Source organism: Lissotriton vulgaris, chromosome 11 (assembly GCF_964263255.1).
Source record: "Lissotriton vulgaris chromosome 11, aLisVul1.2, whole genome shotgun sequence".
Taxonomy (NCBI): domain Eukaryota; kingdom Metazoa; phylum Chordata; class Amphibia; order Caudata; family Salamandridae; genus Lissotriton; species Lissotriton vulgaris.
In genome coordinates this window covers 711,171,136-711,185,396 of record NC_141699.1, presented here as the reverse complement: position 1 = coordinate 711,185,396, position 14,261 = coordinate 711,171,136, and the positions used below count along the sequence as shown (strand labels likewise).

Here is a 14,261-nt window from a genome sequence, read left to right as displayed (position 1 = left end):
AAATGGATCAAAACTCAGTGGCAGGCTCCTACTACACCTGAAACCATGGGACCACAATACGTTTGTCCTTATAAGCTTGTACTGGCTCCAAATGTCAAGCTAGATCAAGTTCACAAAATTGTGCATAACAGAACAAGCGATTTATAGATAAGTACAAATATTCCTAAAACAAAGATTCAAGACCCACCACTCTAGACAAAGTATATGTTCCTAACCACTTCTATAGCAGAAATGACAGTTTCAGCTAAATCTGACTAACAAGGCACACGTTTGCAGACTCAGCCAGCAAGATTTGAACTCACATCCCCCACAAAGAAAGTACAAAAAATACCTAGTTTTAGAAAGCCCCTTAGAGATACCTAGGAAACCACTGAGAAAAAAGCCATCAACTACAAAACTATTAAACCCCAGTGCAAACCAAGATAATGTATCTTCCAGACAAGAAGGGAACAACTTTTAGGTAAAATAAAGCAAGCGTGGGTGAAGCATCACCTATGTGATTGAGCATGATCACGTTGAACGCAACACCACCAGATCAGGTGTCAACAGGGCCGGACTGGGAACCAGAACCGGCCCTGGCAAAGTGCTCAGCCGGCCCCCCCTCCCCGCTCCGGAAGGAGGGGGGTGGGGTGGCCGCGCTCTGTGTCAGGGCCGGTTTTCTGCCGTTTTTGTTACAGGGCCGTTTTTGCAGTATAACGGCCCTGTAACAAAAACGGCCCCCAGGGGCCCAAAACCGGCCCCCAACCATGCGGCCCACCGGGGGATTGCCCGGTGCCCGCAACGGCCAGTCCGGGCCTGGGTGTCAGGAGCTCAGGCATTTCGCCCATCTCTTTCTATGTATGTCTTTCTAGAACCACATAGTAATTCCAGTTGGCCAACATCCTTTACATTGCGGTGATTACACTGCGATGCATTTAGAACGCTGGCATTACAATTCAATTCAATTCAAAAAGTGCTTTATTCGAGTATTACTCATAAAAGCAGACAAACAAACACATAATAAAATACAATTAAATTACAAAGTCAGACATGACTTAAGCACAATACACGTTGAAAAGACAGTTTAAAATTACATTTCATCCTGTTATTTACAATCAAAGGTGCAAAGTTCATATGGTAAAAAGTCATATTTAAAAGCGATCCTGTTTCGCAATTAAAAAACAAAGTAAAATTTTTCGTCAGGTAGACACCTCGCATGGGAACAGAGAATAGATAATCTAGCAGTCTCTGTTCAACTAGGCAGAGAGTAGTCACCCTACTAGCAATCTCTGCCTAATTACCCACGCCCACCCCAAGTACTTGGCAGTCGTTATAATAATCCAGTTTAAGGAGGTAGATTTAACAATGCGTAGAGCTACCATGCTGCTTTTAGTACCCAGATTTCTACACATGGGAGCCAACCAAACACGTCTGGGAGCAGAATATGCATGACAGGCAAACAAGAAGTGACCCAAAGTTTCCTTTCCTTCCCCACAAACTGGGCAAATAGCTGGTCCTCCATTTCTCCATTTTGATGTTAAATTGCTCAGAGGTAGAGAGCCAGCCCTCATTTGAAAAAACAGTTTCCTATCCATGGGTTTAGTTATAAGGTCCCAATACATTTCAAACATCGGAAACAGTTTAGCTTCAAGGAAAGCAGTCGTCATAGACCCATTATTATTGCTAAGGAGACTCTTGTTTTCAGCCTGTTCCCAAAAAAGGTTTTTTATGAACAACTTGGATGGGAAGGATGACCCGATTGGATCGGACCAAAGTTCGCTTAACCCTAGTTCACTTAATGCTATTTTTAATGATCTAAACCATCTGATTTTATGGAATCGGTCTGCTTTGATGACATCAGCAAATCCTTCTGCATATTGTGACAACTCAGGGGTGGTCCAGATTCTACGCCAATATAATATCGGTCGAAGTTTGCACATTGCCGAGATTTCCTTCCTGCCAAGGTCATATCTGAGAGGCAAAAGGGGGCTGCTCTGTGGGGTGCCTGTTAGTTTTCGGAGGAAGTTATTCTCTGACGTCTGTAACTCCTGAAGGTTTTCTTGCCCCCACATCTCTGCCCCATACAATGCTGACCCTATTGCCTTAGCCTCATATATGATTAATGGAGGTTTAATTGGTTTGGTTAAGGATTTGCTGTGCTCCTTAATGATGGTACCAGCCAGTTGTTTATGTCTTAATACTGCAAGATTTAAATGATGGTTCCATCTATTATCGTTTGAAATGTGGATCCCCAGGTAAGTAAAAGAATTCACTACTTCGAGGCAACGCCCACCCATGGATATTTTGGATTTAAAATTCCTGCAGGGATTAAAAACCATGAGTTTTGTTTTAGCTGCGTTTACCTCCAAGCCGTGATCACTACAAAATTTGTCAAAAATTACCAATGCCTTTTGCAGACCGCTAGGGGATTTTGATAAAATTAAGGTGTCGTCTGCGAACATTAAAATAGGAACTTTTGCACCTGCGAGTGAGGGAGCATATACGGGCTCAGCTTGCATACGGGGAACAATTCCATTTATAAAAAGAGTAAACAATGTCGGTGCCATTGAACAGCCCTGTCGAACCCCACGCTCGACAGGGAAGTCAATAGTGTCGTTGCCGTAACCACCCCATTGGATCTTAGCATAAGTGCCCTCATGGAGTCTCATGATCAAAGTCAAAATAGTCGTCGGGACCCCCAGAGCTGCCAGTACCTCCCACAATTTTGCCCTCGGCACCAGGTCGAATGCAGCCCGTAGGTCAACAAAAGCTGCGTAGAGACTGCATCCGCCCAGGACCACGGTCCGCCATTGTATCAATTGGAAACGGAAGACCTGGTCCCCAGTGCTGGTTGCTCTGCGAAACCCAGCCTGAAAAGGAGATAAGACGTTCTGCTCCTCAGCCCAATCAAGCAAGTTGTTAATGATTACACGTCCTACCACTTTTTGAACCGTGTCAATTAGGCTGATTGGGCGGTAATTGCAAGGTTGGGCACGATCCCCCTTTTTATATACTGGGATAATAACAGCACCCCGCCAGGATTACAATGCAAGCGTTACATCGACTTGCACTGGAGGGCGCTATAACCTAAGGAATAGTAAGATTTACTATTCCAACAACTTCCGTACTGTACGTAGCCTGGTGTTGGAATAGTAAATCTTACTACTCCTAAGTCCAGCGCCCTCCAGCGCGAGCCGTTGTAACGACTTGCGTTGTAAAAACGGTGATGTTACATACCGCGATCATTTTGATCGTGTTGTAACATTACATATTCATTCCAGTCAAACAAAGAGGCCCGCTCTACACAACAAATACCATGATCTTTCTGCCATTTGGAATTGATACCATTATAGTAGAAACTTTTTACATATTACTTCCAAACAGAGATGAGTTTGCCTAAACAGCAATGGACTTTGCCCTTACAATCTCTGTCACACGCTACTGGGGCTAGCAGTCACATGTAGACCGAAGTACAGAGCAGGCCTTCGTTAAGATAGTGCAGTGGGCGGAGATAAATTTGGTGCCCTTGCTGATGCCAAGACATTAAGGGGTATATTTACTAAGTTTTAGCACTGTCACAAAAGTGATGCAAAATGATGCTATTTCTTTATTTTACTAATTATGGGGCATATTTACAATGCCCCTGCGGCACTTTTACTCTGCCGGAGGTCACTTTTGTGATGCTCTGGAGGTGCAGTGTGTCGGCCCATATTTACAAGGCCACGTAAAGCCACCCTGCATGGCTTTCCATGGCCTTGTAAATATGGAATAAGGCAATGCCTTACTCTGTGTGGAAGGGGTGTTAAAACTACAAAACTAACCCCTCCCCAAAGCAGGGGTAACGAGAAGAAATGTTTATATTTCTCCTCGTTTTTTCATCTTTCTACATGTGCTGCATTGTCCAGCACACATAGAGTGAGGAAAACGCCTCCTTTGCTTGTTTTTGTGTAGGATGCTGTCCCTTTCTGCACGCAAAACGATCATGCCAACAACACACCCTTGCACCATGTGGTGTGAGTTGCTCTGTGTTGGTGCTTGGCTGCAATTTGTGCTCTGGCGCTCGCAGAAAGGACAGGATTGGCCAGTATCTTGTAGATACAGTGCATTCCTGACCTTTTTTTTTACATAAGGTGGCAGCACAGCTAGAAGGATTGTGGCGTGTCTGTGTGCCATAATATTGTAAATATGCCCCTTAATTTCCAGCGTTAAACGTGTTTGATGCTGGAAAACACTTGAAAGTAGAGCAAAGCATAGCGCAGCTTTGCATTACTTAGCGCCATGGGGGCGAACCATGGATGGTGCATGGCGTTCCCATGCAATCTCCCAAGGTTTCTGACGCTAAGCCTTATTTACTTGAAAAAGTAGGCAAGGTTTAGCATCAGAAAATAGCGCCGTCTTCAACCAGGCGCTATCACAGAGAAATGCTTTAATTTTTCCTCTATTTGCAGGCTTTGCATGTGTGCTGCACTATACAGCTCCTGACCTCTCCTTCTCACGCAGCACAGTATTTGTGGGTGCTGCACTGCGCTGTTTGAGAAACTAGTAAATTGGGGCCTAAATGAGGCAGCAGGGGACTCCTTTTGTGTTCACTGGCCAGTACCTGACCGAGCCGGTACTGGCCCCTGAACACAAACGTCTCTGGACCTCCCCCAGCTCGCCTGAATCACACATAGCGTAGATGCCTCATGCTGATGAGGATTTTGGGTGTTTATCAGCAGGGGTGAAACAGCGAGTGATGTCAAGGGGGCGCAATGGGGGGCTAAAAACATTGCACACAGTATGATAATGAAGTATTAAAACCACTTACTGGCAAACCAGACAGAAACAAGCACACAGGGACAGGGACATGGATAATGGCTGGAGCAAGACGACAGGGCTGCTGCTGTTAGCATTACCTTAATGCACATAGCTCAGTGCGCCCCTCAGAATATTGGTGCCCTGGGCCTGGGCTAAACTCGCCCCTGCTAAAGGCCGACCCTGAGCGGAGACGTATGGGTCATGCTATAGGAAACTCAGAAACCCAATGCCCAGCAGTGGACAAGCATTGTCTTTCTTTCTTGTTTATTGTGTAAGTACAGACCTTAGAAGGAATTGGACTTTAAACGTGGTTACATAGTAGTATTGCTAAACTGTGAGTGCCCCAGGCCTCTCTGAGATTACTTACATGGTTTGTCTCCACTGCATTTGCGCGGGGATGTTCTGAGCAGTCAATGCCAGTCCCAGGAGAAAAAGACTTTCTAAAATTACACCTCAGCCTCCTAGGCTCACCACGGTACGGTCCTTTAAGTACCTTTCCGTCACTTCCGGACACCGTGAGCACAATGTGCACATTCACAATGCAAACATTTATAGCAGAGATGACAGGAGAAAGGCAGTGCGTAGCTGCGACCACTCCCCCCTAGAGAGTGATGTCATGTGCCAGAGGCTGTTTGGATATCAGAGCCAGCTGCTGGGGCCGGTATTAGAGGCTGAACACCGCTTTGGTGTCATATTATGGCCCAGAAAATGGGCATCTGTTCCTAAAATGGAAGAAAAAAAGTTCTAAATAGGTGTGCCTAGACCAAGATTAATAAGACAGTCAGCAAGGCTGTCTCATGTTGCCCTCACACAACCCAAGGGGATGTCATGCCGTATGATGAGTGCAAGTGAGGTGCTATGTGTGGTGGAGTAGTGACACGTAATTAGGAGTTGAAACTGATAGGGGAGGTCGTAAGCTATCCTTTAATAAGAGGAACACCCGTCAGAGATAAAAATCCTATAATAGGCCAATGCTACCCTAGAGGTTTTAAAGGAACTCTGTTAGTCAGTGTGTGACGACTGGGCGGAGCAAGTACCCTATAGTCGTGGGTGGGAGGGCTCATTCACACTCATCATACAGCATTCTCTTAAAAAGATCTCCACCAAAGTTACCCTTCGAGGCACCTGTAGGCAACTGAACAGCACTCACTTGTAACGCTGTAACGCTGCTAGTTAAACTTTTAATATTGGCTGCTTCTTTTAACCTGTAGAGCCTCCTGCTCGTTTTTAGTGTGTATAGTGTTTTTTTGCGTATTTTGCACTGATAATTTTTATTAAAATCTGTGACGCTTTGATATTGGTTAAACTGACCGCATTGCCCACACTTCACCCCAGTGACTTTAGTTTGGGGTTTCTGATCGCCGCCTCACTGTCGACCGCCATTTTGGGTGTGGGGGCTGAGACGCCATCTAGCTGCTTTGCCGGTTAGCGGTGCAGTCTTTCTAGGGACCCGGGCTTTTCTCTATTTAGGAAGCATTTTGATCTGGTGCTTCGCCTAAAACCAACTGAACAGCACTCACTTGTAACGCTGTAACGCTGCTAGTTAAACTTTTAATATTGGCTGCTTCTTTTAACCTGTAGAGCCTCCTGCTCGTTTTTAGTGTGTATAGTGTTTTTTTGCGTATTTTGCACTGATAATTTTTATTAAAATCTGTGACGCTTTGATATTGGTTAAACTGACCGCATTGCCCACACTTCACCCCAGTGACTTTAGTTTGGGGTTTCTGATCGCCGCCTCACTGCCGACCGCCATTTTGGGTGTGGGGGCTGAGACGCCATCTAGCTGCTTTGCCGGTTAGCGGTGCAGTCTTTCTAGGGAATCTGTTCCATACTATTTAATCCTTAGATATGCTAGCACGCAGCGCAAGCGCGCAGCGTTGCGCCGGAGGAGCGCCAGAGGAAAGCCCGTCTGCGCCCGTCCGCGTCCAGGAGGCGGACGGGGCGGCGGGAGGCGCTACCTCCAGAATATCATATACGGCTGGTGAGCTGCTGGCTATTAGGGCGGGGAGGGGAGCTTGTCGCACTGTTTTTCCGGGTAGACATTGTGGGAAGCGGCGCTGCCCTGGCTGCGGTTGGCTCCCAAGTAACATACGTGTAGGGCTACCTGTGGCCCCTGAGGTCACTAACAACTATCAGTGCTTGCTTCTCAATACACGTTCCATGGGCAGGCATGCGCTTAATATCTATGAGCTCCTTGTAACAGAGAGGCCGCTATGTTTAATGTTGACTGAAACCTGGCTGGGAGAAACATCGAATCCCGATATCGCAGCCGCCATCCCTGCTGACTACGTCATTTTACGGCAAGATAGAGTGGAAGGGAGAGGTGGTGGTGTGGCGATTGTGGTTAGGAGATCGGCCACCTGCGCTGTAGCCCCAATTGAGCCCATCTCGGGTTGTGAGGCCCTAGCTTTCTCCATGACTCTTTCTGCCCACCAATCCTTTTTGGGGCTTCTTGTTTATCGCCCCCCGGGGCCCCTTGGTTCTTTTTATGAAGATCTGCAGGCAAGGGCCATGGAACTTTGTTTGAAGGGTAAACATTGTCTGGTCTTGGGTGATTTTAACATCCATATGGATCAAGGAGATGAGGGTGACACGATTAGACTCTTGGATGTCACCGCTCCTCTTGGCCTTATCCCTCACTTGGCTGTACCAACCCATAATAGAGGTCATACTCTTGACCAGGTGTTTTCCACTCTGCCTCTCATCATGGCCCTTCCAATCCCTGTGCTCTGGTCAGATCACTTTCTGATATCTTTTCAGATTGTCGGGGTTGGTAAGCCCGTGTGTGCCGCCACTTGTCCATCGGGGCAGTCCCATCGAGCCTATCATAAGGTCTCTCTTGAACATTTGGGACAGGCTTGCCGAGATTACCCTTACCGGCAGTCTGGAAACTTGGAGTCTGACCTTGTTCAGTTGCAAGATTGGATCAGGGAGCGCCTAAATGAACTTGCTCCTGAATCCTCTCCTCGTAAAATTCCTAGGCGGTCATCTGCACCCTGGTTTACTGAGACCCTGGCTTCGTCCAGACGTGCCTGTAAGAGTGCGGAAAGACGGTGGCGCCATAGGTACGAGGATGTGGCTAAGACTGATTACAAGTTAGCTATTAAAGCCTATCATGCTGACATTCGGCGAGAAAAACGGCACTATTTCGCGGCTCGAATAGAGTCAGCCTCTAGCTCCTGTAAGGAGATCTTCGCGATCGTGAAGGAGTTTATGTCGCCCAAAGCTATTGCATCTCAGCACGAGTTCTCGGAACCGTGGGTGACCGCACTGGCCAGCTTCTTTCATGATAAGATCAAGCTGATCCAGGACTCTTTCCCTAACCCTGTCATTGGGGCTAGGATGTGCCAGGAGATCCATGGGAATTTGGTGGAAGATTCTGAGTACACTCTATCGGAATTTCCACCTCTATCTATTACTGCGTCGCATGATTTGCTCTCTCAGCTTAAATCTGGTTCACCTGCTGACCCGTGTCCTGCCAGGTTTTTGGCAAGGATGGCGGAGGTGGTCAATCCACTTGTGAATCCTGTGCTGAACTGTTCTTTGACCAGTGGCGTTGTTCCCGGTATTTGGAAAGAGGCGAGGGTGGTTCCGCTTCTCAAAAAAACGGGACTCGACCCTGAACTTCATGCGAACTATCGCCCGATCTCTCTCCTACCTGCTTTTGCTAAAATCGTCGAGAAACATGTCCATGGGGTCCTTTCTGCCTTCCTTGAGTCACACGGCCTGCTTCATGCCTCTCAGTCTGGCTTCCGTACCAACTTTAGCACTGAAACGGCGCTTCTTGAAGTCAGTGAGGCTATCAAGGAGGTGCTGGACTCAGGGGGCAGGGCCATGTTGGTCATGCTCGACCTGTCGGCGGCTTTCGACACCGTCCCTCATGAAGGTCTTCTCCGTAGACTGTATGAGATAGGTCTGCGTGGGACGGTGTTGAGGTGGTTTCAATCTTACCTTACTGGTCGCCGGCAGGTGGTCTGGGCCCCCCCCCACTCAGCCGAAGTGCCGCCGCTTGGGGTTGGAGTACCGCAGGGCTCCGTGTTGAGCCCGATACTTTTTAATATCTTTCTGACCCCTCTGGCGGTGCTGGCTGAGTCTTTTGGGGCCAAGATAATATCATACGCCGACGATACGCAGCTCCTTTTCACGTGTGCAAAGGGGGCTGAGTTTGATGGAGACAGTATCTGTGGCTGCCTAGGAGCTGTATTTGAATGGTTTCAGGGTCATAGTCTTAAGTGTAACCCTGGAAAATCTGAGGTGCTCTTTTTCGGGTGCCAATCCGACCCGAGCTGGCAGGAATGGTGGCCGCATGACATGTTTCCACCGGCATCTTCCTCCACCGTGGCGAAAAATCTGGGGGTTAAAATTGATAATGGCCTGACCATGAAAGCCCAAGTTCTTGGCCTTGTGGGCGTCTGTTTTGGCTTGCTCAGGATGTTGCGGAGGTTTCTCCCTCTGCTTTCTTTTGACCATCGTAAGATTACCGTCCATGCCCTCATAGGATCGAGGCTGGACTATTCCAATGTTCTTTACCTGGGTCTGCCTGACTACCTGATGCAGCGTCTTCAGGTAGTCCAGAATTCGGCCGCCCACGCCATTTATGGTCTCCCCCGTCGGGCCAGTGCATCTGATCTTTTATCCACCTTGCACTGGCTCCCTGTCAGAAAGCGAATTGCTTTCAAGGCCCTCACTTTGGCCCACAAGGCGCTATATTCTACTGGAGCGACTTATATTCAGAAAAGGCTAGCCTTCTATAAACCCACCAGGGTTCTGAGATCAGAAACTCTCTCTCTTGCGGTGGTTCCAGTGGTGAAGAAGGCTCGGACTGGTGGACGCTCCTTCAAACGTCTTGCTCCCCAGCTCTGGAACACTCTCCCCCTGTCACTCCGCAGCACCGCCAATCTGCTTGCCTTTAGGAAGGGACTTAAAACCTGGTTGTTTGGTCTTTAGTCTGGTGTTTCTACTCTTCCTACTGCTCCTTTTTTTCTTTGTTGTGTTATGTGTTAGCTGCTGACCTGTTGGTCTGAAAGCGCCGGGACACTCCGTTGGAGTATCTGAGCGCTATACAAAACCCCCCCATAACATAACATAACATAACATAACATTGCAGCCCCGGCCCAAAGAGGAGCACAGCCCGATGATGAAGAAGGACATCCCCTGGGGGGGGGGGGGGGGGGGGGGGGGGTGAGGACAAAATGAGACAGCCTCGCTGACTGTCTTATTGATCTTGGTCTAGGCACACCTGTTTAGAACACCTTTTCCGGGCTCTGGACCTTCTTAATTAGCTCCCAGTCCCCTCCTCTTTCCTTCCTCAGGGAATCTGATTGAAACGTCATATTATGGCCAACAGGTCTATGAGAATTTTTCCTGAGAAAAACCCGATCTCCTGTTCTAGGTCTATTGCTATTCAGAAAGAAACAAGTGTGCCTCCTGTGTACACTCACGGGTAGACGCCCTGTCTCACATTCTGCCCCGGTTTTGGCTCCAGATCTAAGGTATACATGATCATTGCTCGAGAGAGCAGAACAATGCATACACCAGGGCTTTAAGTGGGATATAAAAACTGGGGGGCTCTCAAAGGGGCGTGGCCAATATCCTTTTGGGCGTGGCTTAAAAGAACATAAGCTGAAAATCTATGCTTAGCATAGTGTGCTGCCTGACAGGTATTTTGCTACTTCTGTCATTGCATCCAGATATATAATACAGCAAGTAACATTACACTAACAACAAGGACTATTGGCTTTGTCAATGTTTGTTAGTTGCATAGCATAAATGAGCAACAGATATATAATACAGCAAGTAACATTAGACTAACAACAAGGACTATTGGCTTTGTCAATGTTAGTTAGTTGCATAGCATAAATGAGCAATAACCATGGCTTCTTAGTAATAGCATATTGAAAATGCTTCAGTACTGAAATGGTGAGCATGTAAATGAACTATAACGGGTCTCTTTAAAGTCACATCAAAGGCAGGGAAGGGCGGCACCGCTGGTAGTTAAGATTTATTATTTTCAGCCTGAGGAATGGAGAGCCCGATAGGGACCTGTCTCAGCATCTGCTTTTTAGAACTGCCGGTGCTGAGCACCTGCAAGACCCGGCCCACTTAAAGCCCTGCATACACAATCCATTCAAGGATGGTAACGGAGTATTATTGAACAGCGCAGAATGGGGGTTCGCGGTTCCCCAAACTCCGCATAACAATTCTTGGCTATCAGCTCCCTCCCACCGAGGAGCTTGGAAAGGTGACCCAAGCAAACCCTTCCATGTAAAACGCAGAGATACAACGACGTATTCGTTATCAGTTAGGCGTAAGATAGCTCAGTGCGTTGAGTACTCTCTGCGGAGAATTGTTTGTAACTTACAAGTTACGGTTTCCCACGAGTAGTTCGCAGAGTTAATATATTCTTCTGTGCAGTCCAAAACTGACGATCCAAGTAACGCACCTCCTGCGTGCATCTGTGAGTAATTCGGAGATCGTGGTCCTAAGCCCACTATGGTAGCCTCCAGCTGCAAAGGTCGCTGTGTAGCCGCAAAGTCGCAGCCTTCAGTCAACATACAAATCGCTAGGTGGACTAATGAGCCACCGTAAAAAATATCTTGATCCAATCTGAAGGTCGTAAGAAAACAACAAACAAAAGTATACAATGGCAGAATACGTGAATCCATCTGCTATGAAGATCGGTGTGTAATCGGCAGGTGACGGCTCCAACCCTGAATTAAACTTTTCAAATTAAATGAACGGGTCTACTGCGGTGAGCGCTTGTATCCCACAGGTCAGGTCACAGATTCACATACAAACTGCACTGCACCTGTAGCAGAGAGCGCTGTGCAGTTTGCATGTCGCGGCCGGTCCGAATGGCAGCAAGCTAGGTCGGTAGGTTAATGCGCATGCACCTTGGTGTACTTTGGAGGTCACAGGTTTGCACTCCTGACACCGCTCAACCCAGCCAGCCATGCGCGCGAGGTCTATGCAATTAGTACCATCGAGTTTGATCGCAATATCAGCTATGGAGCTTTGACCTATATTAGTATTAACATTCTGTTACCGAAGTCAGCGTGGTTCCCATGGCTCCATCCCCGAAGTCAGCGTGGTTCCCATGGCTGCATTGAGTCCCGCCGCTCCTGCTCCACCGAGCGCTCCCCCGGAGGCAGTGAGAGCAGCAGACCCGCGCGGCGTCTTGTCTCTCCCGGCGGCGGAGGTCTTGGCGCGCGCTGCACATTCCAGTGACGTCCGAGGACGGTGCCTGGCCCTCCGGGCCTGCACGGGCTTGCCCGGCCCGCACCGACCATACCTGCGCGAGATATCTCCGTGACTTCCCGAGAGCTGGGTGGGTCTGTCACCAGACACCTCGCTTTGTTGTCCCTGAGTCTTGCCTTGTTCACACCTGTCGAGCGGATGCAGACACTCAGACAGTCCCTTTCTGGCACTCTCCTGGGGGCTCCCTCGCCTCGAGGATGAGCGGAGAGCCGGCCGGGTCCGTGCAAGGTCAAGATCCCCAGAGAGTGACACAAACCCAATGATGGTCGACGCAACACAATCGTGTCTGTATTAACAAATAATTCGATTATGAATGACAATAAACCAACATGAGATGAGAGAAAACTGTTAACTAATAATAAAACTAAAAAAAGTCATCAATCTAGGATCGTGAGCACTGCTTCAGGAACTGGCTGATCTGCCTACCAACAATAGTGGTGAAATAATCACTGATCAAGGTACAGGTACAACACACGTCAGTGATTCATCGGAGACAAAGACCTCTGTCTCAATAATCCTAAAATCATTTATGGCGCATTTCTGAGGGTCCTAGGGCCAGATGTACAAAGCATATTACTGGTCGCAAACTGCACGGGCCGTTTTGTGACCAGTAAAATGCATTTTGCCATGTACAAAAGGCAAAATGCGACGAACTTGCTAGCAAAACACATTTTGCTTTTGCATTTCAGTAATAGGAAGTGGCGTATTTAGGGCGTCCCTTCATAATACCAAATAACACCAGTATGTATGAATGTTTTCTGACCGGGAACTCGGTCGCAAAACATTGATAATTTACCGACTACGTAGCGGGGGTGGTAACCCATTCACAAGCAGAAAGGGGACCCCAAGAGACCCCTTCCCCTTTGTTAATGTGGGTAACAGAACATTTTCAGAGCAGGCAGGGGTCCCATGCCTGCTCTTAAAAAATGAGAAGAAAACTTTTCATTTCTATTTCTGTAATGCAGCCCGTTTACGGGATGTACCATTGTTTTGCAACCGGAATGCGGTCGTAAAACAATTACAGTTTACTGCCTACTTCAAGTAGGTGATAACCCAGTCGTAAAAGGGAAGGGGTTCCTAGGGTACCCCATCCCCTCTGTGAACTTTTTCAAGAGCAGGCGCTGGTCCAATGAACCACTGCCTACCCTTAAAAAATGAAACAGAAAATTTTCATTTTTCTTTTTGAAATGCATCCTGTTTTCTTTTACGGAAACCGGGCTGCATTCAAAAAAAAAAACTTGCTTTATTAAAAAGCAAAAACATACATGGTGGTCTGCAGTCCCCAGCAGGCTAACATCCCTGTGTTATTGCCCGTTCCCATGGGTCGTAAATTGCAACCTGCCTTGTGACTATTGAGGCAGGTCCCTTGAGACATATTTGGGAATTGCTAATGTGTCTGAGATACGTTAGTATATTTCGTTTTGGGAGCCGCAAAAAATCACAATTTGAGACTCTCAAATGAAATGGTGATACATTTGGCCCTAAAGGCTGTAAGAATAGAAAATGTTAGCATTATTCAATGTAGTGGCGTTCCCTTTTCTGCCTCTAGGGCCCATGCCCTGCTCAAGGATTTTGAATATCTATAACAAGGTCTGCCTGATTGAAGCTTTAAAGGGTCTCTCTTAAGTTCTGCAGGGATATCCATCAATTTGCTTTAAGACACATGAAAACACTCCTGATTTAGAGAGAAGACTCACATTTTTGTAAGCTACACATAAAACAATGTTGCCTTTTGCCTTTTCAGCATATAGCTTCCTGTACCCAAGGACTGAACAAACTATCTCCACCAGGCACCATACTCCATATCCAGCACATTTCCATGTAGGTTAAATTGCTTTAGCTGTCTGCGCATATAGCGCATATAACACCTACCTGACACAAGGTAATGTAAGGCAGGGCAATGTGCTGCCTTGCGTTTGTGTATTTATTTTACCTTTAACAAATCAATGTGATCAGGATTTGTGTGGCACTGTAAATCCCCAAATAGATTTTGCACCAGGGTTGAGCCAGAAAACGGATGCAACCCTGACACAAAATGTGGGCCTCAACATATATATTTGTTTTTAAAAAGTCTGCAGCAATACATTGGCAACAAGGATAAACGTAACAGTAAATAGGTTCTGCTTAATTGATTTCCAAGTATGAATTTTAAAATATCTTACGGCGTTAAAGTACCTGCTGCAGAGATCCTTAGGTTTCCAGTAAATCTGAGGTAATAATAATAATGG

At 47.2% G+C, this 14,261-nt stretch overlaps 1 protein-coding gene across 5 annotated transcripts in view; it reads right to left on the bottom strand.

The window, feature by feature from the left end:
- Window positions 1–14,261, bottom strand: part of ARHGEF4 (Rho guanine nucleotide exchange factor 4) — a 663,006-nt gene that overhangs the window by 425,156 nt on the left and 223,589 nt on the right. Inside the window, exon 1 of one of the 5 annotated variants that reach the window (XM_086943788.1) lies at window positions 11,822–11,908. The exons of the other annotated variants lie outside the window; for them this stretch is intronic. Within the exon in view, the coding sequence (XP_086799914.1) occupies window positions 11,822–11,842 (21 nt within the window). The 5' untranslated portion in view covers window positions 11,843–11,908. Of the gene's footprint in view, window positions 1–11,821; window positions 11,909–14,261 lie in introns of those variants that run through there. 5 annotated transcript variants of the gene reach the window in all.